Source organism: Peromyscus eremicus, chromosome 1 (assembly GCF_949786415.1).
Source record: "Peromyscus eremicus chromosome 1, PerEre_H2_v1, whole genome shotgun sequence".
Classification (NCBI taxonomy): Eukaryota; Metazoa; Chordata; class Mammalia; order Rodentia; family Cricetidae; genus Peromyscus; species Peromyscus eremicus.
In genome coordinates, this window is record NC_081416.1 from 96,204,393 (window position 1) to 96,232,276 (window position 27,884).

At 45.8% G+C, this 27,884-nt stretch overlaps 3 protein-coding genes across 3 annotated transcripts; all 3 read left to right on the forward strand.

Annotated features, from left to right (window-relative positions):
• Positions 1-6,898: 6,898 nt before the first annotated feature.
• On the forward strand, positions 6,899-7,906 carry LOC131910625 (olfactory receptor 52D1-like). Its single transcript, XM_059262545.1, has one exon. The coding sequence runs from the start codon at positions 6,899-6,901 to the stop codon at positions 7,904-7,906; it is 1,008 nt and encodes a 335-aa protein (XP_059118528.1).
• A 2,079-nt stretch (positions 7,907-9,985) lies between these two features.
• Positions 9,986-18,533, forward strand: LOC131916249 (olfactomedin-4-like). Its single transcript, XM_059269561.1, is given in 7 exon segments — positions 9,986-10,057; positions 11,927-12,079; positions 12,883-13,107; positions 13,292-13,457; positions 13,831-13,990; positions 17,063-17,779; positions 17,781-18,533. Coding segments are annotated over 7 exon segments (1,569 nt in total). The 3' UTR covers positions 17,857-18,533.
• Positions 18,534-23,717: 5,184 nt separating this feature from the next.
• Positions 23,718-25,749, forward strand: Ubqlnl (ubiquilin like). The gene is given in 1 exon segment (XM_059269485.1): positions 23,718-25,749. A coding segment is annotated over 1 exon segment (1,830 nt). The 5' UTR covers positions 23,718-23,732; the 3' UTR covers positions 25,563-25,749.
• The last annotated feature ends 2,135 nt before the right edge of the window (positions 25,750-27,884 follow it).

Genomic DNA, 27,884 nt, shown 5'->3' on the forward strand with positions numbered 1-27,884 from the left:
ATTAAAAAAAGAAAGAACGTAAGGTATAATGTATATTGCTGTACGTACATATATCATGAAATGAGTAGATCAATGTAATTGACAGGTCCATCTCTCATTTATTTATTTGCAGCAGGAATATTTTTGGATCTATCTTTAAAAAACAGTTTAAGTACACAACCTAGTCTAATCACCGTGAACTCACCAGAACTTGTTTTTTAATGCCCAGCTCTATAGACTTTGGTTTCAAAGTCATATTTCCCTGTTTACTGCCTCTTGCTACTCCGGTCTCTGGTATCCAGCCTTCCACTCTGTGTCTGTTAGAAGTCTAGTCATCAAAAACCAGGGCCCATCATACTCTATGAGGATTCTGCTTTCTGTGCTAAGCTGCTAAGTACTCACAGGCATCAGAATATTTTCTGGCAATTCTTTTTTTCTGGTAATTTCCATCTTGCTGAGAACACAGATTAGCTAAGAGCTGATATTTTAAAAGCTTTCTGAGGATTCAATAAATAAATATATTCTGAGTTAAGATAACTTGAAAGTACATAGTCTATTCATCCTGGTAGGAACTAAAACCCAAGATTGTTCATTGACACGCACGAATGGTTTCCATGAAAGACTAATGGAGTTACAAGGCAAAACAAGAGAGAGAAGGGACCATTGTGTGTACTGTCTCATTTTCCCCCCTCCCACTCTCTGTCTCTGCCCAGCGGTTGCTATTATTTTCTATCTTCCTTCCCAAGAGAATGTACATTTCTATATTTCTGTGGCCTCTCAGTAATCTTACACGAGCCTTGGCTTTTTATATGTGATCTTAGTTTTTTTTTTAAAAAATTAATTAACTAATTACTTTTATTAGTTGACAACGTCAAACAATGTGTTTTGATCATATTAATCCCCTCCCCAGCTCCTCCCCCTTCCTCCCCCTCCACTTTTTCCATTCACCCAAACCCAACTTTGTGTTCTGTTTTTCTTTTTAACCCATCAAGTCCAATTTGTGCTGCCCATATGCTCTTGGGTGTGTGCCCATCCGCTGGAGAATCGATCTACTAGGGGCCACATTGTTAAAGAAAACTGACTCCCTTGATCCCGGGCCATCAGCTTCCCTGGGAATGTCAGCTTTCTGACCTTGTAGGGTCAGCACTAGAGGAAAGTGTATGGGTTTGCATGTTGTATGAGCCACTCTGTGTCTTTACTGTTGCTGTTGCGACTTTCACTTCAGATCCATCAAGTGGAAAACTGAGGTTATAATTTTTTAAAATTCCCTCCTCTTTACTGTTTATTCAAGGAGAAAAAAGGCCCAGTTTATCTTCCTGTAAGTTCAGGCTTACAGCCCTACTCATCCATGTCATGGCAGGTTACAAACTTTCTCTTCCATCATCAGATCGTGGATGAAAATCTATGTTCTGTTTTGTACTCATAGACAATAATTATACAAAACCTAGCAGGTTAGTTTCTCACACATAAATTGTCTAATCCTGTGTATTTCTTTGTATGTGAATTCTTCAACTATTAGATTTCTATTGGTTTTTCTTCTTGTCATCTGACACATAAGTGCATGCACAAAATTTCATTATGAGTGGTAACTAAAACCAAGTATGAACTTGGGTTTCTATGGTGACAATGAAAGCCATTAGTTGTTCAAAGTGGGAAATTGTATCACATTTGAGGAAAAGGAAGTGTGGTGAACAATAATGTCCATTATTGGCATCTAAGAGCATCTCCATGTAGATCTAACTGGTACCTAAGATAGGCAATTTGCTCTCAAGTTCCCTTGTCAAGTCATGCAACCGTCTGAGTGCTCTGTCAACTCGGGTGAGTTAAAGGTACTTGTCTTGGGGGGAGATGTACAATCTTCATCACACCAAGAAAGCATTAACTTGGAAGAGTTGAAAATACTGAAGGCTGCATAGTAGTGAAGTTTTTTTTGGAAGTTCAGTCTGGAAGAATAATATCCAGGCTGTTTCCATCAAAATACTTAGTCTCTTTACAGAGCGTATGGGATGGAGATGTCCCTAAGATCAGTAATAATGTCCTGATGACAACTGGCTTTACCATTTGTGTAGAACAAAGAGAAGGTCTATGTGTTTTTGCTGCTCTCACATGCAATGAATCTTTGGGGACCTCTTGGCCCAGTTTCCTTTTCTCCCTAGGTTCTGATGATGTCAAACACTTAAACCTGGGGCCCAGGAAAGTCCACAGAGATAGCCTCGAATCTCTGCTAATTCCTCACCAACACTGTACAGCTGAGACCTCAGGCCCACAGGGGCTCGGTGTTCATCACCCCTGAGGAGATCACAGAAGCCATAAATCCTATTCACTTGCCTCTGCTTTCTCTCAGCTTGCCATAGAAGCATCTTTGGGGTTTCTGAGATTCTGGCAACTCCATCAGCTGAATGAGCTAGAGAAGCAAGAGCTGAGGCAGAAATTGGTGGATAGAGACAAGACCTTTTCCTCATCTTTAACCGAGCTTGAGCTTCCACAGCATAGAGGTGAGAAATCAATGTCCCACGAGCAGTAGCAGTTCATCAGCCAACATCATTCAGACCCTAGACACGATCCGAGGACTCCTGTAACAAAGCCTCCCTTATAATCTCTCCTTGGATCTTTTCCACATTGAGCTCAACACCAAAGGTCAAAATTAATAAAATGAGTTGTTGAGACTTTTCTTTTCTGTTTTCTCTTCACGGAACCAGAGGAGAGCGGGTTGAGTAAGCTTTCATTCTGCGTTGCCCTGTACGTGCCCCTTGACATTCTGTGCTTAGCTTCCTGCTGTACAAAGGGCCACTGTTCCCTCACCTTTGAGAATCTGCCACAAAGCATTGTCATTCCTCCCCTGTCTCACTGCTTTGTGTCAGAATGGTAAGGCAACGAGGCATGTGAGGGCAATATCCCATGCTTCTCATTTTGTTTAGCAATGGTCTTATAACCAGACTAATCCCAACAGGTTCTATTGCCAAAGGAGGTCCTTTTTTGAAAATGGAATAAAAATATTTTATTCTCTCTTTTAATCAATTGAACAAATAAGTTCAGACCCATTTGACTGCTCACAATTTTTGTTTCATTTTCCAACTCATGTTTTGTGTTTTGTTTTTAATTTAAGGTATATCAAAAGACTATCACGCCGGGCGGTGGTGGCACACACCTTTAATGCCGGCACTCGGGAGGGAGAGTCAGGCAGATCTCTGTAAGTTCTAGGCCAGCCTGGGCTACAGAGTGAGATCCAGGACAGGCACCAAAACTACACAGAGAAACTTTGTCTCAAAAAAAAAAAAGACTATCACGTGTGCACACTGAGAGTGCAGTGGAGAGGGTCTCTGAAGGGTAGATTCGAGGAGTGAGGAAAGTGCTGACGGCAACAACAATAACGTTCAATGTGTGCTGAGTATTCTACATTATAGGCACTGCTGAGCCCTAAATAATTACGTAATTTTTGATTTATGATTTGTTTAGTTTTCTTTTACTTCAGGAGCTTGAACCTAGGTTCTCGTACAAGCTAGGCGAGTGCTTTACCACTGAGCTATGTTCCCAGTTCTTTAGATTTGTAACACTTTACATATATATAATATATATAATATGTATATATCTCACTTCTTACAAAGTCACACACAGAATAGATGCATTTATGATTATCCTCATTTTAGAAATGAGTACATGAAGACAGAGGAGCTGAGGACCTTGTGTATGGTTCCAGCTTTTGAGGGGCAGAAGTAGGATCTGCACCTAAACAACCTGGCTTCAGAGCCTGCTCTGAATTTTGTCTTGTGCTGAAATGAGGACAGACAGGAACAAGAGAAATACAATTTGGTGCCATATTTGCATCCTTACTTCTTCTAAAATTATGGGTGAGGACCCATAATTGGGTGAAATCAGGGTTCCGAGTTAATTGATGCTCCCCAAATCATAAGAAAACCAGACTGAACAGTGTTCCAGTTTATTTCTTGCACACTTCCACCCTGCCTTCTTCTGCGCATCGGGCCGGACTTCACATGTGTCTGGAGCTCTGCTCTGCTCTGCTCAGGGGGGTTGTTACCCTTGTCCTTAAAGCCTCTCAGGCAAGAGTTGGTTCATGGGGCACCTGGAAAGGAGGAGTTCCAAGAACCCAAGGTCATCCCCAAAAGGATCATCAGGAAAAACAGAAGAGATGGTGATGACCTGGTGGTCTCTGAGGCAGCAGAGGGTAGGGACAAACCTCGGTTCCCAGCTGGTTCGTGGGACACCCCTGTCCCCAGGGCTGATGTTGGTAAAGATGAGCTCATGTGAGTCTGAACAGAGATGCCTTCTAGAAAGGGAAACAGCCAGCCAGCCATTCAGAATCTAAGCAAGAGGTTCAGGCAGCTTCCACTAACTTGAGGGAAACTGCTCTCCTGAGGGGAGGGGAACTAGGAATGAGGAAGAAGGAAGAGTACTGGACTGGATCTGGGAGATCTTGTGTGGCCCCAGCTCTACGTGACTGTAGTCTTACTGTACAGGCGTTTTCTTATCCCAGCAAGCAGCCTGAGATGGTGTGACACGTCTGCAGTAGTGTCTCTGCCACGGAGATGCCATCGGACTCTGCCACAGTCCAGAGCCAGTCTAGTGCTGGGAGCTAAGGGAGAATAGTGCTACTTCTCTCCTCTCTCTGCAAGCCCCTGCTGAATGGTACTGGGATGACAAGTCCCCACGTGGGGAGAGGGCTCAGGGCATTAAGAGAACAGAGCAGGCAGGCAGAAAATGAGAAGGGTCCAGTGCTGCCTGCAAAGAGTCAGGCATAGGGCAGAAGTAAGGCTAGAACAGTGGTTCAAAACCCGGGAGTCACCTAAGACCATCAGCAAACACAGATATTTACATTATGATTCATAGCAGTAGCAAAATTACAGTTATGAAGTAGCAATGAAAATAATTTGTGATTGGAGGGTTGTGACAACGTGAGGAACTGCATTAAAGGGTCACAGCATTAGGGAGGTTGAGAACCACTGTTCTAGAGGATGTGAGGAGGGTCCCCAGCTTCCATCTCCCCATCTTCACTTGCTGTGTGGACGGAAACGGAAGGAGAAGTATGTGCTGTGGTTATGAAGGGTCTAAAGCAGTTGTCCTTGGAAAGGTGCCAACAGGATGTGTGCTGGTAGAGCCCTCACCCTGAGCACAGGACTTTGTTAAGAGGCCCTCGCCTGGTTACAGGTTGTGCTTACCCTGTGGTTTGGGGACAGGCATTCCCAGCTACTGAGGGAGTAATAGATTATGTTCTTAGTAGTCTGCTCTGTGTAAGGGAGCCCAAGCAGGGTGTTCTCAGCATCCAGAGGAATCAGGGGAGAGGGCTAGGCCCCATGACTTGGCACACACACACACACACACACACACAAATCACCAGAAGGAAGCTCTGGTTCCTAATCAATGACTCCCATGTGGCAAGTCTAGTGTGGGTTTTAACCTGTTCCTCGGGAGGCTGTGTGGATGAGGGAGGGCCCTGGAAGTAGCTCTGCTAAACTGTTCTCTGGTCACCTGCCCCAGGTTCTCCAGTCTGCGGGTTACCAGTCTAACAGAGCAGCCTAGACTGCCAGCTTGGACCTTCCAGGGAACTGAACGACCCAACTGTGGTCTTTAGGTAGAGCGCAAAGGATCCTAGCCTGCGGTTCTTTCCTCCAGGCTGCTTGTGGTGTGGTGTGGTGTGATGTGATGTGTGGTGTGGTGTGTGGTGTGGTGTGTGTGGTGGGGGTGGTGGTGGTGGTGTGTGTGGTGTGGTGTGGTGTGGTGTGGTGTGGTGTGGGGTGGTGTGGTGTGGTGTGATGTGTGGGGTGGTGGTGGTGGTGGTGGTGTGTGTGGTGTGGTGGTGGTGGTGTCTGAGGTAGCCTATGGTGACTTGAAATTCATAGTCTTCCTGCCTCAGCCTCCAAAGTGCTGGGATTACATGTTTGTATTATCATTCCTGACTCAGGTTTATCCAGCATGCTGGAGGGAGAGACAGGTGGATCTCAGTCAATTCAACGCTGTCCAGGGCTGTGTAAAGAGATCTCCCCTCCCCCAACATGGTACCCTTCCTCCAGCACCACCATCTTAATCTGATCACCCACTCCACTCTTATGGAGACACCCAGCCCCAGTCTCTTCCACTGCTACCCCAAACCTGATGATCTTTATTCTTAGTGGGCACCAGATTACCCAAAACTGATTCCATAGACTCCATAGTGTCTTCCCATGGACAAAGGAGAGAGGAGACAGAAACCACAAAGTTGGATTTGAGGAATCTCAGATGTCAATACTGATCAAAGAAGGAATTACATTCTACAAAATCAGGTACTTAGAGTTGTGGTGGAACAGAACTAGAGGGGGAGATGTCATGGGCAGCGGGAAAAATATCCTGTTCAGAGTGGGAGGGATGTAACACTTGGGAGAGTGGATATGGACTTACACTCTAGGAGAAGGATCATGGGCCTGGAGCTTCCCCTTAGCATTTGTCAGTGAATGGATTAGAAGAGACACATCATGTCTCCTTCATCCTGACCATTCTGATGTGCATTTCCCTGGGGGTGTAGAAGACATAGTCTGCTACCTAATAAGAATGCCTTCCCCACTGTCCTGGGCTGATGCAGGAACATTCTATTCAGAGGATAAAGGACACTCAAAAGTGCATGGTGTTTAGGCAGATGAGATTTGACTCAAACCCTACCTCTTCTGTTTACCAACTGTGTGACTGCATGTCTGTTAATCGCTTAGATGCCAAATTCTTTGATTCATCATGTGGAAATGCTAATAAACCCTCGATACTGTTTGGGAACCCATTGCTTAGCATAGCAGTCCATGGCATAGTGATCTGGAGCATCTTGCTTCTTCCCTTCCCTCCCCTAACCGTAACCTCACCAAAATCTCTGTAGAACTACAGTTGCCGCTCACAGGCTTCCTTTATGCCCTGCAGGGACAGAGCCAGGTAGAAGCAGAAGATGGAGCTGGATCCTGCGCTGCTCAACCTCAATCAGACACTTTCTGGGCCTGGGCCCTTTGTCCTGCTGGGTGTGCCAGGACTGGAGCGCCTGCATGCCTGGCTTTCTGTGCCTGTGTGCCTGCTGTATCTGGCATCTTTGGTAGGGAATACACTTCTCCTGGGGCTGGTAGCAGTGGACAAAACCCTCCGGGCTCCCATGTACCAGCTTCTGGGGCTTCTGGCAGCTGCTGACTTGATTCTGGCCACATCCACAGTGCCTAAAGCTCTAGCTGTGCTCTGGGGCTTGTCAGATGAAATCTCCTTCGGGGGCTGCTTAGCTCAGCTCTTTGTTGCTCACGTGGCCTTCATTGCTGAGTCCTCAGTGCTGCTGGCCATGGCAGTGGACCGCTATGTGGCCATCTGCCAGCCTCTACGCTATGGGGCTTTGCTGAGCCAGCGTGTGGTGGGTATAGTGGCTGTAGCAGCTGTGACTCGTGGTGCCTGTGTCATGGTGCCCCCTGTGGTCCTTCTCCAGAGACTCCCTTACTGTGGGCATCGGGCCTTGCCTCACACATACTGCGAGCATATGGGTGTGGCTCGTCTAGCATGTGGTGACACACGTCCCAACATCTGGTATGGACTGGCTACCACACTGCTCTCTCCAGCCCTGGACCTAGGCCTCATAGGTGCTTCCTATGCCCTCATACTCCATGCTGTCTGTCGCATGCCATCTCCTGGTGCCCGCCACAAGACCTTGGGTACATGTGGGTCCCATGCTGGTGTCATTATTCTCTTCTACACACCTGCTCTCTTTTCCTTCCTGGCTCACCGATTTGGTCACCACACAGTTCCTGGCCACATCCATATTTTATTGGCGAATCTCTATGTGGTAGTTCCTCCAGCACTTAATCCTGTGGTCTATGGAGTGCGCACAAAGCAGATCACTCAGAGGCTTAGGCATTTGCTTCAAAGAGTTAGAAAGGTGGGCATTGACAGTCGAACCATCCCACACGCTTTATCTGTGTGAACCCAAATGTTGACATCATCTGCCATCAGGTGGCGCTATGACCACACTACCTATTCCAAACATGTAGGCAGGCAGAGTACACCAAACTGACCTCTCCCTACCCAGCTCCACTTGTACAGTCTACTTCTTACAGCTCTGTTTTGACTTCCAGTGACAAGTTACAAAAATCTAGAAGAGTTTAGGCCTTTCGGTGACACACAAGGAGGCCCAGGACACATCCACAAGACTACAATCTTTTTCCGTCAGTCTATGCAAAGTCAGACTGGTCTGATGTGGCTGGGTGGGACCTTTGTAAGGTAACTGGTACTAAGCAAGAATTCCATGTCTGCTGAAGGGATGAAGACAGGAGGAGCTGGAGAAATAGTAGAGTGTGGATAAAGGGACGGAGCTTTGGAAACTTGGTTTTTGATCTGGGTGGTTAATATCCTGAGCTCTGGAGAGCTGGGGCGGGGGCCAGTACTGTAGCTGCCTCCCCAGGAGGCTTCCTATTTCTGATCAGATTTTGAGGGAGTTCCTGCTTTTTTCACCCTGTGTCATTTGCTAGACAAAGTTGCTAAGATATGGGAAAATGGCTACACTCATGCTGGCATGCTTCTTGCCCTGGCTGTTCTCCTACTCAGGCTTCCTTCCATCTGTTCTTCCATGAAACATAGATCTAGTGATACCCATTTGGACCCTGAGCCCAGATACCTTCGTATCATGTGCATATTTGGTTTTAGAACCAACTCCCAAGATAACCAGAGGCTGTCTTTTCAACCTCTGTGATTCCTGGATGAAAAGGTCAGGATCCAGAACTTGATAGAGAATGGATCTCTGGTTTTGAGTAGGGAGCCAGACAGTGAGAATCTGTAAACCAGGATAAAATGTAACCTTACAGAGAAGATTTTCCTATATTGTGGTGTAATGTAATTCCTCAGGATTATACATATGTCAGTTCTTGAAGTCTTTCTAGAACAGGAAATGGAAACTTCATGTGCCTTTTTAAAACCAGGTGTACAGCACAGGTAGACTCTCAAAGGATGAGTGAGTAGTCAGAGGGCCTTGGTGCTCAGTGGCTACAGTATCTAGATTTAAGGGCACTGTGAGAAGTAAGGAAGCAACAGTAGACATTGCTAGTAGTTATAGCTACCAACCCTCTCAATCAAAATGGAATGACAAGCGCTTCATGGAAACCGTCCTGGGAAATGTAGCATCTCCCAGGCACATGGCAATGGGAGACTCCACATTGCTTGAGAAGTAAGTACTCAAGTAAGATGACTGAGGAGAAAGAGAGGGAGAGGGAGAGATTTAGGATACCCAGAAGTGAGAGCCCTGAGCTGTGATTTCTTATCTAGACCTTAGGAACCAAGCTCTTTCTTTTCTATAGGAATATCTGCTTGAGAGGCTAGACAACTTGAGGCTTGGTAGCCTCCTGTTGTTGGTGGCATGGAGGCTTCTTAGAGCACAGACAGCAGAGGCTGTGGACATTTTGAGTAGGTAGAATAGGAGAGCATTGGAGGTGAAGTAGAACGGACACGTTTGGAGTACACAGGGTAGTGGAGGAGGCATACTGCTAAGGATGAGGGAAGGTTTGTAACAGGGCAAAATAGTGCAGTGTTGCTTAAGCAATCCCCCCAGGGGCACACTTTGGCCCCCATCCAGGGACATGATTAAGTGGTTAAGTAAATGGCTTCTGTTCTTAGATTGAACAGGTTAGGTTGCATTTCCTTCTAGAGCCTTCCTCCCCCTGAAAGTTGAGGAAAAGACCATAATCCCCCTTGAAAGGGGCCCATCCCAAGGCCCCTCTGGATGTCTCAGGTTTGCTTTAATCTATTTGTGTAGGAGGGCCTGGCAGGGTGGGGACACATCTCTGGGGTGGATGAAGTCAACCTTGTTTTCATAGAGGAAACCCACTTCCACCCATGTTTGAAGTTGCCAGTTTTTTATGACCCCCTTTCCCGCCCTTCAGGACCCTCCACATATCTTAGCTCTTTAGATGTTGAAATCCTTGTCTCCTCCTACTGAGACTATTCATCTGCAATGAAGATAAAAACTCAGGGGAGCCTAGGGACTTACCCCACTACCCACAGTTGGACCAAGATGCAGCCTGAGCCAGCTCTTTTGGCCTCCTTTCTACTGCTGCTGCCCCTGGTGCTTCCAGGACAGCCTCAGGTACAGGCAAAGGGTGAAGGCGTCATGTAGGAGAGGGAGAGTTCTATGTTTTGGGCTGGCCTCTTTTGCCATTCTCATTTTGTTCAAGAATTTCTAGGTCCCTGGCAAGAGTGAAGATAGAAAAAACTGGAGGAGGAGAAACGAAGGATGGGACCCCATTTTGCTGATTGTCCTTTGGGTAGTATGGGCATAGGATGAGAGGGGAGAAAGAGAGAGAAATATAGAGGGGAGAGAGAGAGAAAAGAAATACAGAGGAGAGAGAGAGAGAGAGAGAGAGAGAGAGAGAGAGAGAGAGAGAGAGAGAGAGAGAGAGAGAGACACTCTGGGCTGTACATCCTGCTGTTACAAGTCCTTGTTTTCTACCAAACACAGGGCATACTCTTCCTGTGATAAAGATGCTGGTGAGCCCAAGGCATTATAGATTAAGTGGCTTCATTTTAGTTTCTGTCTAAATCTAAATACTATTGAAAGTGAGTTTTAGGCTGAAGACATAGCCAGAGTAAGCTATGGGTATCAGACAGAGCTCAAAAAGATATGGGGAAGGTAAAGATTCCCAGAGAAGTACAGGGACCATATGTAAACCCCAGCTGGTACCGTGGGCATAGTCTAAAATTTGGTAAGGAGTTTTTAAGCAAGTGCTGGCTTATTCAGCTTCAAAACAAAATGGAGAAAGAATTAATGAATTATAATAACACATCTAAGGGATTCTAAGCAGGCGGGCACTGTCTTAAGTGCTCTACCTGTCTATCGTATCCATCTGTCTGTCTGTCTGTCTGTCTCTATATCTCTATCTATCTATCTATCTATCTATCTATCTATCTATCTATCTATCATCTATCCATCCATCCATCCATCAATCTACCTACCTACCTACCTACCTATTTTAAAGTAAAACAATAGGGAAAATGCCACAATTTCTATCACTATCCACGTCAAGGTACTGGGACACAGAGAGATTACATATGCAATGTTGAGAAAAAATAGGAGATGTAGCTCTAGAATCAGTGGATTTGAAATGGGTGTGAGCCAGTCATGTTATGCAAGGGTAAGAAGAATTCAGCTTATGTGTCTCTTAGCCATAGAGTCGCTGCCCTCTTGCTCTGGTTCACTGAGACAAGGGAGCTCCCTCCTGCCCTCACCTTCTTGGCTTATGCTGACCCACCCCATCATAGTGAAGAGCTGTGTAGTTGCCTTTGATGTAAGAGCACAAGACCTGGAATAAATGTCAAACTTTGAAGAAGCTCTCAGCCTTGTCAGTTATTAATTACGTGATTTTTTAAGATTCTTTTAATCTCAGACCCTTGTGATTTTTCAACTGCAATTCATGGATCACCACTCACCTTATGCTATGTTCTTGTGAGTGATAGATCTGGATCCAGACACAGTTTCCTCCTGCTGCTTCCCTTAATGATTAGGAACTCTGTCCTTCTGCTTTCTTCAGGAGAGGCTGAGGTTGTGGAGGTCTGCCAAATCCCAAGAGTGGGGTCTTTGTCAAGAACTGAAGTTCCTTAAGCCTGCCTCAAGGCTTTTCTGAAGGCCAGAAAGCATTGCCTTCTCCCACAGATAAAGGAAATCTTGGCAATCAGCTATGTGGAGTGTAGTTATACCCATTCAGTTCATGATACAGGGTGAGAGTGGTCAAATAATGGAAGCTAGAAGGGGACTGAAACTTCAATTCTGGCAAATTAAAAGTAGCTCAAACTCCCAACAGAGAAACCTCTAGGCAGTCAGTAAGATCCCCACATGCAAAGTGTTCTCCATCATCCCAGAGCGGGGCTGGCCTCTTTTCCTGCTTGCCTTTTGCAAACAGCATATGGTGATCCAGTGTGCTTCACTGCCCTCAGTGTGCCTATGACCCTGCTTTTGCAGCTGGTGAGAAGTGCATTGAACTCCGTGGATGAGAGTGGTACTTTCCAGTGTGTGGTTCATCTGCCCAACAACTCTATCTTCCTGCAGCAGCTGGAGCAGCTACAGAGTACATTACAGGATCTCATTGGCAAGTATGAAGAACAGCTGTCCAGGGTGAGTGCTGGAGCTTTGTGCTGGAGTTGAGGCAGTAGGTTTGTAAGCACATCCTTTACTGGCTTCAGTTTAGGAACAAGTCTATGGTGATGATTCCCTGTCTTTGAGATCAATCCTTAGGATTTTTTTTTGCCTTTAGAAAAACAAGGACCTGAATGTCCTCAGGTAAGAAGGGAAATTTGGTACTATTCTTATGGTCTTCAATAGCAATAACAGTAAAGCATGGCTTGTAGATGTTTACAGGAGCTTCTCACATTAATAGATAAAGTAGTGGTTGTAGATCCATTGAAAAAACTAGAGTGGGAAAGACAGACACATATATAGTCTAATCAAAGGATTGAAAGCAGAATGATCAATGTGGAGGAGCAGAGATTTGTGTTAGGGAACTGAAATAGAAGTGTCGTGTGGAAGAGTTGATCTGGAAAGCTTGGCACTGAGCCTATAATAAGGGCAAGTGAGCGGAACTATTATATCTGTAGTCCAGGGTGGCTGATGGTCTAGCAAACCTTACTTGCTGAGCTCCCAGGGAAGCTTAATGATATATGGCAAGACTGGAAGCTGGTATTGTTTATACTTTTACTCATCTAACTAGTCTTAAGGGATGGCTCTAAAGGGTTCTATGAATGACGTAAGTGGAATTTTTTTGCCTTCAGAAAAACAAGTACCTGAATGTCCTTAGGTAAGAAATGGGGGATAATGCTATTGTTAAATAAAGATATAGACATAAGGTGGATATGAATAGATGAGAAGAGTCAGGTTCCTTGACATTTAGAGGAAGTATACACCTATCCTCTTATGACCAGGCCAAGGAGTATGCTTATATCACTGAAGATCAAGACAGCCAGACTCTAGAACTGAGTCACATGCTGGAGTCCAAGAATCCCGGTGTAACTATGTCCCAGTATGACAACCCAGCCTTCAACCTGCTACGTCTGGAGCTGGAAGGAGCGCAAGAGTTGGCAGCCCAGCTTCAGGCCAAGGCAGGTGTCAGTGGGGCCACAGAGCTCCTCCAGCAACTCCAGAACCAGGTATGTAGAGAGATTAAAGAGCCCTCCCTTACTCTCACAGCCTTTTGTCTTACCTGGTTAGATATCGTATTTGACACTTTCCAAAACCTCTTTCTGGAGAAGACTCCAAACGTAAAAAAATGTCAGTATGAGTTGAGCTTGAGGACACCCTGTGATCCACATTCCTGGGATCTCATTCCCTCAGGTCACTAATGCCAGTCTGACCCTGAAGCTTCTGGTTGACTCTGACTACCAAAGCTTCCGTACTCTCCAAGAGGAGGTAGACATCCTTGAGGGCCGACTAAGTGAGTGCAAGAGGGAGAAGGAACAGGAACAGTCTTCCAGCTACTCTGGTCCACCCCTGGCTCCCGGTGAGTTCACAGACTGAATTTCCCAAGACTTTGTTTCTCCATTGACTGGGCCAAATGCATGACTGCTATAATAGATTGAGGGACTAATAGGGGCCAGTAAAGATCTTGATAAAGAATAAGTCTTCAGTTTCCTGATTATACAAAGATTGGTATCTTCTCATGGACATATCCACATACGCGGTCATTCATACTTCTCATACCCAGGCACATGCACTCATCCCTATTCATGCAAAATCAGTCTATTTATATGATTATGTATACACTTGCATGAGCATGCTCTCTAGCACGCATGTGCTAATTATACTTCATACTCTGCTTTCTCTGGGTTATATACATTGTACCTAGCTCATATCTGGCCCACTCACCCCTGTAGGTTCCTGCACTCATGGAGGCCTACAGAAAGTGAGCAGACCCCTTGTGCTGAAGCTCAACTGGAGGGGTTTATCATACAAGGCAGGTGCCTGGGGCCGAGACTCAGCACCCAATCCAACTTCTTCTCTTTACTGGGTGTCTCCTCTGCGTGCTGATGGCAGGTGAGTCCTAGAGGCAAATTTTCTGTGCCTGGGTCCATTCCATATGCACTTTAACCTGGCCCCAACTGGTTTCCTAGTAGCCCTAGCACTGATTCTTTTCTTTGTTTTATGTTTGCTGCTGGGCCCGCCAGTGTAGCCTAGACTTGGCAGATGGCCACCCGGTACTTCCTATGGGACATGTATGGCCCATACTGCTCTGCAGTTCTTAATTTTATCATGAACCAAAGTATTATCCCAACTCAAAGACAAACTTTTCTATATCTCAGCTTTAGAATCCTAATTTTTCTGCTTAGAACTTCAGATAATGATCCTGGTCAACCTTAAGACCTGCAGTAAAGCTTATACCAAGGACAGTTTTTAATGTTGTAATTATGATAAATGACTTCAGATGGATGAACCACTTTTTAAAAAAAATTAATTTATTCATTTTATATCCCAACTGCAGCTTCCCCTTCCTCCTCCCCTCCTACTCCCTCCCCCTCCCCTGCACACCCCCTCATCAATCCAACCCTTCTCTGTTGCTAATAAAGAGGCAGGCCTCCCATGGGCATCAGTAAAGCATGGCATATCAAGCTGCCATAAGACCAAACACCTCCCCCTGTATTCAGGCTGGGCAAGGCAATCCAACATGAAGAATAGGTTCCCAAAGCCAGCCAAAGCACTAGGGATAGCCCTGCTCCCATTGCCAGGAGTCCCACAAATAGACCAAGTTACATAACCATCACATATATGTAAAAGGCTTAGGTCAGTCCCATGCAGGCTCCTTGGTTGTTGGTTCAGACTCTGTGAGTTTCCATGAGCCAGGCTAGCCCTTTCTGTGGGTTTTCCTCTGACGTCTCTGACCTCTCTGGCTCCTACAATCCTTCCTCCCTCTCCTCAGCAGAACCTTGCAAGCTTTGGCCTCTGATCTCTGAACCTGCCTCCATCAGTCACCGTATGAAGGTGGATGAACCACTCTTAACCGTATATAACATGAGGATAATTAGATATATGATAAAACTTCATGAAATTACATGAAATAGTATGACTTACTACAGTAGGCACTGATAAGTGTTTGTAAATGAATGGCTAGATGAGTCAATGAACAGGTGTGTGAGCCCTTCAATAGGCCAGCCTGGCCAGGAAAGTGGGTACAACTTACTCTGGTTAAAGTCAGTGAATGTGGAAGTGTGGTGTGGACCTAACTGAGCAGCAAGTCATGGGAGAGAGGAATAAATGTGAGTGGAACCAGCCATTAACGAGCCTCACTTGAAGCTTATCTGAAAGGTGAACATTAATCATGATAATACTCACCAGCTCCTATTGTATATCCCATAAGACACACCAGCAAGCCTTTACTTTGGTTACTCTCAAGATGCTAACTGGTAGTTTAGAACTTACTGCCCAATGTTAAGACATGAGAATGTTTATAACCTAAGAATGATTTTATTGAAAGCTTCTTGAACCTAACTCTAGAACCATAGTCTACTACAGGGCACTTGCGTCTCTCCGGGTCTCTCCGGCACATGGAATGTAGTGCAGCCTTGCTACAGGGGTGTACATAAAAAATAATCAGCTACTCTTTGTTGATTGCTCTTTATGATCAACACTGTACTAAATTATTGGTGAAATTATTAAGGCCACTCCACGTAGTTAAAAGGGAGGTTTATTTTGAGGGGTAACTTACAAGTGAATGGATAGTTTACAGAGTCTGGGAAAGGCATGGCACAGTCCAGCAGTGTTCTCTGGAGAACTCTGCTCAGTCTACCTCCAGTGTCCAGGGTCCAGGAACCAAGAGAGCTAGCACATCCAGATCTCGGGTCTTCAGGGTCCTCCCTTGGCCCAGCCTTGTAGGCGTGACAGTTACCGAAGCCTCAATGGGGGTTGGAACTTCCAGATCAGAGCTGGAATGGCTACCCACTACACTAAATTTATTATTTTCATCATCTAGGTCAGTTTTCACAATCGATGAAGTATATCCTTTTGTTATTCCTGTCAGGGTTCACTTATAAGCTCTGTGACTTTGAGGAAAGAACCTAAACTTTCTGAGACCTAGCCCTCTAATCTTTGAGAGTAAAATTAGCCTTATATTATGTTTTCAGTATAATTTAATGAGAATGTTCATTTACTTGGCAAGCAGACACTGTAGCTATTGCTTTTTAAAATGGTTACTTATTTTGGCATAGTATATAGTAAGAAAAAGATGAAATACCATTTGACACCAAAGTCCCTGCTCTTAATTGGCACATGAGGCTTCCCAGTTTTATTTTTTTGTGTATGTGAGAATTTCACGTACAAGTACAATGTATTTTCATCATGTACATCCCTCAATCCCTGACTCACCTCTAATTCTTCCTGTGTGTCCCCCATATCTCCCTTTAAAATTTATGTCCTCTTCTTCTGTAATTACACCACACACACACACACACACACACACACACACACACACACACACACACAAACACACAGAGTGTATTGAGTCCAATAGTGTTTCCCATATGTACATGTGTATAGGACTAACCACTTGGGCATGGGCAATCTGTTAGGGAGTTTGACCCTGAGGAAAACAGACTCTCCTTCCCTCCACAGCTGTAAAGTGCCTATAACTCTCCACCTAGGGCTAAGACCTCATAAACCTTTCCCACATCTATGCTGAGGTGTTTATTGGTCTAGTGCAGGTCTTATGTAGGTGATCGTATTATTGTGAGTTCTGGGTGAAACATTCCCGTCATGTCCAGAAGACATAGCAGTACTCCTGGTCCTTTGGCTGTTACACTTAATTTTTCCACCCCTGCTTCTGCTGTGTTCTCTGGACTTGATGGTAGGGGTTGTGTTATGGATGTCCCATTTGGGCATGAGAGGCTGATCATTTTTATAGTTTTTTTACTACTCTGGTTACTACTGTTACTGAATGGTTCTGATGTGGGGCATGGGGGGCTTGGCCTAGGTACTTTGACTACTACAGGCTGGTTACTGCTGTCACTGAATGGTTCTGATGTGGGGGTGGGGGGCTTGGCCTAGGTACTTTGACTACTACAGGCTGGTTACTGCTGTCACTGAATGGTTCTGATGTGGGGGTGGGGCTTGGCCTAGGTACTTTGACTACTACAGGCTGCACAGGTCCTATGATGACCTGCTGCTGCTGAAGCACTATGAGCAGTGGAAGATGGGCTACGGTGATGGCAGCGGCAATACCGTGTACAAGAACTTCATGTACTTTAACTACTATGGCACAAGAGACATGGCCAAGGTGGACCTTTCTTCCAACACTCTAGTGCTGCGACGTCCGTTGCCTGGTGCCACCTACAACAACCGCTTCTCATATGCTAGTGTGCCTTGGACTACCTTCGATTTTGCTGGTGACGAGAAGGGGCTGTGGGTGTTCTATGCCACAGAGGAGAGCAAGGGTAACCTGGTAATAAGTCGTCTCAATGACAGCACCCTAGAAGTTGAGCAAACCTGGTATACCAGCCAGTATAAGCCTGCTCTTTCAGGGGCCTTCATGGCCTGTGGGGTGCTCTATGCTTTGCGCTCACTAAGCACTCGTCAAGAGGAGATCTTTTATGCTTATGACACCACCACTAGTCAGGAACACCACCTCAGCATCCTGTTGGACAAGATGCTGGAAACACTGCATGGCATCAATTACTGCCCTTGGGACCACAAGCTCTATGTTTACAATGATGGATTCTTAATAAATTATGATCTCACCTTCCTGACACTAAAGGAAAAGCTGCCAAGCTCTCCCATTAAAAGGGCTCCTGGGGCTTTAGCTCCATCCAAACCTATCAAGTTCAACAAACCCTCCGGGCCAGGAGACTCTGACTGATCAGGGTACTCATAAAAGTATATTGTCTTCCTCACCTCTAGAAGGACAACTTCTTTAATAACCATCTACCCAAATGATTGAGATACAGTGATTATGTTTAATTCTGTATGTAATTAATATCTCAATCAACACATTAAGGTACTAATAATGGCCTGTAAGGATTCGATTAAGAAACAAAAGGCAATATTTGCTAGAGAGGGTTTGGAAAGGGTAGCGGTAGCGGAGTGCTAAATTATGTGTTTAGCATGCACCAGGCCCTACATTCAATGCTTAGCACAGTGGGTGGGGAAAAACCTCATTATTCAATCCTTGGCATTAAAAAATAACAAAAAAAAAATTAGCTAGAGAACTGTTGCCCCTTCTCTGATGTTTGGGCATCATGCTTTAAAACTTACCAGGATAGTTCCTAGAGTTCTAGGATTTAGTGACCTTTCATTCTCAGGGTCAAGTTGGGTGCATCTGATTCCAGTATAGAAGATCCATGGAAACTGGTATTGAGAGTGGGGTGCAGAAGTTCCCTTCATAACTCCACACCCCTGAAATGTTGTGCAGAGAAAGGGAGGGAGAATATTGGTCTGAAGATAAGTTCTTCACTGCCCTCAGCCAGTCTCACTTTTGAGTAGAACTGAAAGAGGCACTTAGGCCTGACCCTGGTCTAGGAGGTTAGCAACTGAATTAGGATAAGTAACATGGGATATGGTTTGGAGTGTGGATGAAGACATTCTCAATAAAGACTTGTTGGTGTGATTTTGGAGGAAGTCTCCTAGCATGTGTTTGTGCTTTCTTTCCCCTCTTCAGTGCCCTAGAACATGTGGGTTCAAACTCTCTGTGTGTTCCTTATCTGTCCAGACAATGCTCACCTCTCTCTAGGCAGCTATATAAACACAGATTCCCAAGCCATCCCAGTCATAGAGGATGCATGCACTTTCTTTGTGTGTATATTCACAAACATGAATCCTAGAACATGTGCACTTTCAATTTGTGTATGTAATAATTCTACATTTAAGTATTCATGCAGATATCTTAACATGTCCACTAACAGTTTGAGCTTCCTAAAAAAGCAGTCAAATACTAGCTCTAAGAATCTGGGGTCCTGAGAATCTTGCCATGTCACTTGCTGGAGCCTGTTCCCCTTAGGAAATGCAGTGCTAACCATTTTCACTGCTACCACTTGGTCTGGAGGTACCTGCCCTCTTTGGTGTTTTCACCTAAGACTGAGCAAAGATCTTGAACTCACTCACTCAAAAAGCCTGTTATAATGGCATATAGAGAGACCAAGACATGTAAACTATGTGAATAAAAAGTGTGCTGGCCGGGCGGTGGTGGCGCACGCCTTTAATCCCAGCACTCGGGAGGCAGAGGCAGGCGGATCTTTGTGAGTTTGAGGCCAGCCTGGTCTACAGAGCAAGATCCAGGAAAGGCACAAAGCTACACAGAGAAACCTTGTCTCAAAAAAAAAAAATGTGCTGTAAATAGCAGCCTATTCACCTCTACTTTGGGGGTTTCCTTACAGAAAGCCTCCTTGACCAGTTCTACCCCTAATTCCCAGAGGAAAAAAATCTTTACCTACTTCATGGGCACATTCTCACTTAAGTCTAGAATTCCACAGTCTAGACCTCAGAGGAAAATGTGACTTCCTTTTCACATTTTCATTTTTGTTTCATTTTCCTTTCTTCTTTCCTTCCTTCCTTCCTTCCTTCCTTCCTTCCTTCCTTCCTTCCTTCCTTCCTTCCTTCCTTCCTTCCTTCCCTTCTTTCTTTGATTTTTTTAAAACTTAATTCTTTATTGATTCTTTGGGAATTTCACGTCATATACCCCAATCCTGCTCACCTCCCAGTCCCTCCATATCTACCCTTCACTTCTATAGCATGTCTCCCCAGAAGAACTCTCACCCCCCCAAACTAATTAAAAAACAAAATAAAAAACCACCTTGCTCCTCAGTCTTTCCAACACTTTTTCATTCATTCTAGTGGTATTAGGAGTTGCAGTGTGCCATGCATTACACCCTTTTGTCCAATCAGTCCCATCCTTAAAATGTTTGTTACAATGAATCATTGGTCTGGTTCAAGGCCTCTGGTACATCATCATAACTGGACACTCACTGAAACTCCTCTTGGATATCCTACTATTGCCCCGAGTCATAGAGATCCTGCAGTTATCGTTCTGTGGGACCAGTCTCTCCAGCAGGTCATGGGGTAGATGTTAGGGAGGGCCAAACCAAGGCCCAGGATGTGGGTCTGGGTGGTAGCTGAGCTGGTCAGTCTAGTCCACTGTGACCACCCTTGTCAGGAGAGGAGTGGAGCCAGCTCTCTTAGGCCCATGGCCTTGGGACCAGCTCTCCCATGCTCATGGTGAGGGGTGGGGCCTGGCCAGTCCTCCTGAGTACATGTAGCTCTCCTATGGGGGGAGGTCAAGGCAAGTTCTCATGCTGCAATGTCCAGTGAAGAGCAGGACCAGCTATCCCAGGACCAGTAAGGGGCCGCGCTGGCTCAGCACAGCCTTTGGATTTGAACATGCAAGGTTCAAATAACACCCTGTGGTAACACAGGTCATGGACATCAGCACAAACTCTAGCTGCGGTAGGATCATGGACCCAGACATAGCCCTAGGTAGCATCCCAGGCCCAGACATCACCTTGGTCCTGGGTGGCAAGCAGACCACCAGCATCAGCCCATTCCTCACCATCCCCAATTCTTCAGAACTGCCTCTTACCACAGCACACTCCTTCCTTCTTCCTCTTCCATTTCTCCACCATATACTTGCTTATCATAATGGCACTTATCCATCCAGTGTCACAAGACACCAGGCAGCCCGTGGATGTCTTCAAATAGGCCAGACCATGAGGATCCAGGCTGCCCCATGGGTGTCTTTGGCTCGCCTGAGTCACGTGGCCTGATTTTCCTTCATGCACTGACAACCCAGCCATGGTGACATCCATGCTACTGCCAAGGACCATGTCTCAGTCCATGGTTCACCCACCATTGGGGTCTGTATTGATGTCTATGGCCCACAGTGCCACACAGACATCAGGGGCCTGGGCCACCACCTAGAGCCAGGTTAGCATCTGAGGGTTGAGCCTCTGCCAGGGCCATGTGGATCTGAGTAGCCTGTGCTGCCCCCCAGGGTCATGATGTCCTATGGGCCTGGGTTGCTGCCATGGTCTGTGTTGATGTCCATGGCTCCTGTTACTACTGAAAGAAACGAGGATAGGGCTGCACAGAGTTGATCCTGCTCCTTACCAACTCCAGCACTCAAGAGAGTGGGCCCTGTATCTCCCTAGGGCAGCACAGTAGAGCTGTCCCTGCTGGCATAGGTGCAGGTGAGCCAACCTGAGAGTTGGAGAACTAGTCCCATGGTCTGTCATATGGTGGCGTGGGTGAGGGAGAGATATCCCTCTTGCCCCTCGTCTCCCATCCCTCACCATCTACTGCAGGTGGGAAAAGCTGGTCCTGGGGACATGAGAGTGGGAGAGCTGATCCTGCCCCTCACTGGTTGCAGCATGCAGGAGAGTGGGCCCTGCACCTTTCTGGGGCAGCACAGTAGAGCTGACCCCATTGATGGGAGGTGCGGGTGTTCTGGTGCTGCAAATGTGTGTGGGACATCTGGCCCCACCATTCATCTGCTATATGGTGGAGAAGGAGAGTTGACCTCCCCCCTCTCCCCCTGGCCACCTGTGGTGGGTTAGGAGAGCTGTCTCTGAGGTCATGAAAGTGGGAAAATTGGCACTGCCCTTCACCAGCAGTAGCACGTGGGAGAGCAAGCCCTGCACCTTACCCAGGCCATATAATAGAGCTGACCATGTTGGCAGGGGTGCAGGTGAGCCAGGCCTGTGGGTATGAGAGCAGGAGGACTGACACCCTCCCTACTCCCACCTGCCATGTGGTGACGTGAATGAGGAAAAAAAAAGCTCTCCTTCCCCTTTCTCCTTGCCACCTGCAGCAAGTGACAGCTGGCCCTGGGGTCACAAGAGTGGGAGAGCTGGCCCTGCCCCTTACCAGCTGCAGCACACGGGAAGGCAAGCATGACGCCTCACCTGGGCAGCACACTAGAGCTGACTCTGTTGGTGGGGCACAGGTGAGCCAGGCCTGTGGGTGTGAGAGCAGGTGAGCTGCCCCTTCTCTCTCCCTTGTAGGCTATGTGGTGGCAAGGGTAAGGGAAATACATCCCCTCTTTCCCCTCTTGCCACCTGCAACAGGCGGGAGAGCTGGCCTAGAGGGCATGAGAAGGGAGAAGCTGGCCCTGCCCCTCACCAAGTGCTGCAATCTGGGCCTTGCACCTCGACTAGGCAAAACAGTAGAGCTGGCCCTGGTGGTATGAGTGTGGGTGAGGTGGACGACCTGAGTGTGTGAGAGCAGGAGAATTGGCTCTGCTCCCTGCTGTCTGCTACATTGGGCAAGTGAGCCGGGGCAGTGCTGGAGAGCTTGCCTGGGTTGTGACAATGAAGGAAAGCTGGTGGTCTGGCCAGCCCACCTAACACCCAGGCCCAGAACCAGGACTATGAGTTAGCCCACTGCACCACTCACCTCACCTATGAACTGCTGGAGTGTGTGAAGGGGCTGGATCTGCAGATCTAAAGCTATGGGAGGTCATGACACAAGCCAACAATAGGATCTCCAAGAGGGGTCCCAGTGAGGGTCCAGTATCGAGGGTATAACAGAAGCTAGAGGCCTTGAACCAGATACAACACTTACAGGTAAAGACATATGGACTGAAGGGTATACTGTGTGACTCACTGGGCCATACTACAGCTTCCATGCTGAGATTTAAAAATTTTTTTTTCTTTTTTACTTAAAATTTTGGGTTTTTTTTGTGGGGAGGTTGCAAGGGCAGAAGGCAGAAGGGAGGGGACAGGGAGATGAGTAGGATCAGGATGCATGATGGGAAATCCACAAGGAATCAATAAAAAGTTAAAAAATATTATTTTATTTAATTAATTTAGTTTTTGAGACAAAGTCATACTATGTAGCCCTGGCTGGACTGGAACTCACTATGTAGACCAGGTTCACTATAGAGATTTACCTGCCTCTGCTTTCAGAGCTGCTGGGATTAAAGGCATGTCTCATAACTTCCAATCTCCATTTTCCTAACATTCACTTTGTCCAAATCATCAGCAAAGTTAATACACCCTTCCTGTGATGCAGACTCCATTCTTACTCTCTGGAATGAGCTCCCCCCCCCCTTTTTCCTTTTTGTGTTTTTTTTTTTTGAGACAGGGTTTCTCTGTGTAGTAGTCCTGGCTATCCTGGAACTTGCTTTGTAGACCAGGCTCGCCTCAAACTCACTGAGATCCTCCTGCTTCTGCCTCCCAAGTGCTGGAATTAAAGGTATGTGCCATCATTGCCTGGCTCGAATTTTATTTTTTTTAATGGTTTCAGCAGATCCAACACTTTATACAATAAGCCTAATCATTCCAAAGAGGGACCTACACATAGCTCTTTAAAAAACACATATTCCATATCTGTTCAATTACTACTACTACCACTATTATTATTTACTAGGAAATTTTATCTCTAGTTTTGAAAAACTGCCCTAATATGTTTTACTACAGAGAGAGACACACCCCACTCTCCCAAATTTATATATCCCCACTTCCTCATGACATATTGTGAGGCTTAAGTTGACATCACAATATTTCTTTTTTGAACAGGTCATGCCCTTGGGGATGAGGAAGCTGTGAGGGGCCACCACCACTTAGTCCACTCTGTGCCAAGTATGAGTAAGTAGCCACGCCGGGCCTCAGCTGGGCCACATCTGGAGAACTGGGGTGAGGGCACAACATCGAATAATACCGGATTTAGCCCGTTCATTCTTTTTTGGGGGCATCAAGAAAAACTAACCTATGATCTCAGAACATAACACCTGCAACAAAGGCCAGCAGGACCGTTTGCCTGCCCTCACCTCTGCCTGCTCCCAATCTGCTACCCACTAAGGTCTATGCTGCGTATCATCCCTTGAACACCTAGGATGCCCCAGAGCAGACGTCCTGCAGGCACGCCTGCAGATGGGAATATCTCTCCAAGTGTTATCCGAGTGACTGTGAAGACGCCAGGCCACCAGAACAGCTTTGCAGTAGCTGGTGACATCTCCGTGAGTCAACTCAAGGAGAAGCTATCTGCTCACTTCAGATGCCAAATGGACCAACTGGTCCTGGTTTTTATGGGCCGCCTTCTCAAAGACCATGACATACTGAGCCAGAGGGGCATCACCGATGGCCATACCATCCACGTGGTCATCAAGTCCGAGCATGGCTCCAGATTCCTGCCTCATTCTTTCCGGAACCTGTTAACCAACAATCCCTGCCATCAAGACGGAAGCACCAAAGAAAACAGCAGTAGGGTGTGCCAATCTGCAGGCACAGGTCAAACCAAAGTGGAATCATCCCTCCTCACGGAGTCTGATGCACCCAAGGTGGGTACTCAAAACCCAGAAGAGGATAGTTCAGAGCATATTATACAGATGCTGGAGAATCTTTGTGTTCAGAGAATGTTGTCCAGTGTAGCTTTGATGCGTCAGCTGATCTCAGAACATCCAGATGCACAAGACGTGATACAGCAGAACTCAGAAGTCTCCCATCTCCTTGACAATTCTGAAATCCTATGCCAGACTCTGGAGCTGGCCAGGCACCTTGCCATTATCCAAGAGATCATGCAGATTTATCAGCCAGCACAGAACCTTGAGCACCCACCCAACCCACAGCCATACTTGGGCTTTGAGACAATTCCAAATGGGAACAATGCCCTGGGCCAGAGCTATGATTTCAATGATCAAATGCTCAATGACATGCAACATCTTTTAGGGGGCAACTCTTTTACAGCCCTTCTGGCTGGACAAGTACCAGAACAAGTCCAGACTCCTCTATCCCCACTGCCATCTGAGGGACAATGGGACCAACCCCCTACTGCCCAAGTCACTTATGCTAATTCTTGTGGTTTATCATCAATCACCCCAACAAATGCTACTCTAAACAATTCCAACCATGCTTCCAAGGAAAATCCAGCCACAGTCACCACCAAGGGCCAAAGCCATGTCTGTGCTGTTGAGCAGACAGCTGGGATTTCAGCCTTACCCTGCACAGCAGTCACTCAGGAGCTTCAGGAAGATGATAAGGATACTACCATCCCTCTAGGTAGCTCTGACCAGTGGTTAGAGGGAGATCTCCAGCAGTCAGATGAGCAGACCAGCTCTCAGATCACAGGAGGAATGATCCAATTGCTTAGAAACTACCCACATATGGCAGCTCAGATGCTGCTGCTTATGAATATGCCCCATCAGAACGAACAGTGGAGCCCACAATCTCCTCCATCCTTGCAGTCATCACAACTTTCTGACTTGCTTTTAGCCCTAGCCAACCCCAAAGCATCACAGGCAATATTGCAAATTGAGCATGGTCTGCAGCTGTTGGCTACAGAGGCTCCTATTCTTTTGCCATGCATTGAACCTTACTTATGGGGTCTAGGTTGGCTTTTTCCTTCCAGCTGTAGCAACCCTGATACAGTGCCTTGGACCCCGAATGTGCCAGACATGGCTGAGCCTCAGTGGCCTGAATGCTGCCCCAAATCTGGAACAGCCCAGGAGAGATTACAGCCCCTATCTGAAGACCCTTCCTGTTCCCTTCCAGCCCCTGAGGTTCGTTTCAGCAAACAGATGGAACAGCTCCAGGCCATGGGATTTGTGAATTACACTGCCAATCTGCAAGCACTCATTGCTACTGATGGTGACACAAATGCTGCTATTCACAAGCTCAAGAGATCTCAGGGAATGTAGCCATCGTGTCTCCCCATTTGCTTTCTACCTGCATGTTGACCCATCTGACCACCTCACCTGCCTTTCCTGATGCTTCCAACTGGGAGAAGTCCTGGAACAGGAAAAATCAATCAATGCTTGCTCAACTGGATACTAGATCACTGGTCATGGCTGGAAAATCTGTCAATAAAGGGCTACACCTACTTCATCTGAGGCTTGCCTTGCTTTTTTTTTTTTTGTGAGATATGTAGACCAAGCTGGCCTTCAGCTTGGTGCATTCCCCTCCCCAGGAAATCAACAAAATGTGTTTGATGTCTTTGTTTTACCTACAGATACACAAACACATACATTATATGCTTGTTTTGATAGATAATCACAGTTGCTTATATAGTTTTCAAGTGTCAGAGAATAAACATATGTAACCTAGGATGTGTATACACAGGTTGATATACACAAATACCTAGTGGTACAAGAGTAGACCATATGTTGTAAAAGAGACTTGTGAAATAAAGAGAAATATCACATAGGCCCAGATATTTAGTTATAAAGATTGATATTTAGGCATGGTTCTTAAAACTGAATTGAACTTGAAGAAGAGGAATGATAGATCCTGATAGATACAGGTAGGAGGAATTCACATATAAATGAGATATTGGTATTTATAATTGGGGTATCTTACTGATTGTTATTTTTATGATAACAAGATGTAGACTGTGAATTGTCTTCCATTATCAATCAGAGAGGTACAGCTCCTGGCCACCTTCACTGCAGAGTCCCATCACGCCCAACCAGCCCTCCATGGACATTGCTCCTGCATGATGCACTTCATCAAGTCCCACCTTCTCCTCCTACCTTGAAGAAAGTATCCCTGCCTGGCAGGATACACAACCAATTATGGTTCAATTATTAAGCATTACACTCTTGCTATAATGTAATAAGTTGGCATGGTTTCAGACATTAACTAAATAGACAAAACAAAGATTCTTTCTATTGTTTTGTTTTTTGTTTTGGAGACAGACTCTCTTGTATCCCAAAGCTGGCCTAGAGTTTATCATCATCAGCAAGTGTTAAAGAGGGCAAGGCCACAAAGTTCCAGTTCTTCTAGTTTGCCTCTTTCCAGACTCTACTTCATCACTACAACCTATCGAAAACATACTCAAGGAACAAACTATAGCTACATCCTATCTGTCTCACTTTACATAAACAGCCCAAGATAGATAGATAGATGATAGGTAGAGTTAATAGTTGATAGATAGATAGATAGATAGATAGATAGATAGATAGATAGATAGATGATAGATAGAAATGAGCTTTTCTATGTAGCCCAGGCTAGCCTAGAACTTGTGATCCTCTGGCTTCTGCCTCCCCAAGTGCTGGAATGATAGTTACATATCATCCATGCTGGGTATGATATAATCTTCCTGTTTTTTTTTTTTCATTCCATTATATTCTGAAATCCTGAACTGATCTCTGTTTACACTCATTGTCCTAAAAATTGTCACCATTTTCCCAAACATCTTCATCTTACAATTAGGAACACATAATTTAGGCCAGGACAAAACTCTCCTACATACAACCTTCTTTCAAGGATTCCCTTAGCTGTTTTCTGTAATGGAAGTTGTCCACTGAAGTCCTGCTTCCCCACCACGGTAGCTGCTGCTTTTACTATGCATGTTCTCAGAAGTGGGTATCATTCTTGCACCTTCTGGATGCTTATTGACCCAGATTCTCTAGTTTCAAGATAGCTTTTAGATTTGTCAATGAAACAATTCTCTAGTGAATTCATCATAGTTATACCTAACTTTGCTCAATCGGTGCAGTCAAGGAAAGCACACAGTCATGTTTGTTGGTCTTATTTATATATATTAATCAAGGCCTCAGTTAATCTACTCAGTTATCCTAACCACACATTACAGGCAATGATTCTCACTAGAATCCAGAATCACATAGGGGCAAGTTTTTTTTTTTTTTTTTTTTTTTTTGTGGAGGAAAGGGTTTGTTACTTCCACATCACAGGTCATCATCAAAGGAAGTCAAGACAGGAACTCAAAAAGGGCAGGAACATGGAGGCAAGAGCTGATGCCGAAGCTGTGGAGAGGAGCTGCTTTTTTTTTTTTTTTTTTTGGTTGTTGGTATATTTCGTTTGTGTTTTCTTTCTTCTTTTCATTTTTCTTTATTAAGAAATATTCTACTCACTCTACATACCACCCACAGATTCCCCCCTCCTCCCTCCTCCCACCCTCCAGCCCTCCCTCCTTGGCCACCCCACATCCCCTAAATCAAGGTCTCCCATGGGGAGTCAGCAGAGCCTAGCACACTGAACCTAGGCAGGTCCAAGCCCCT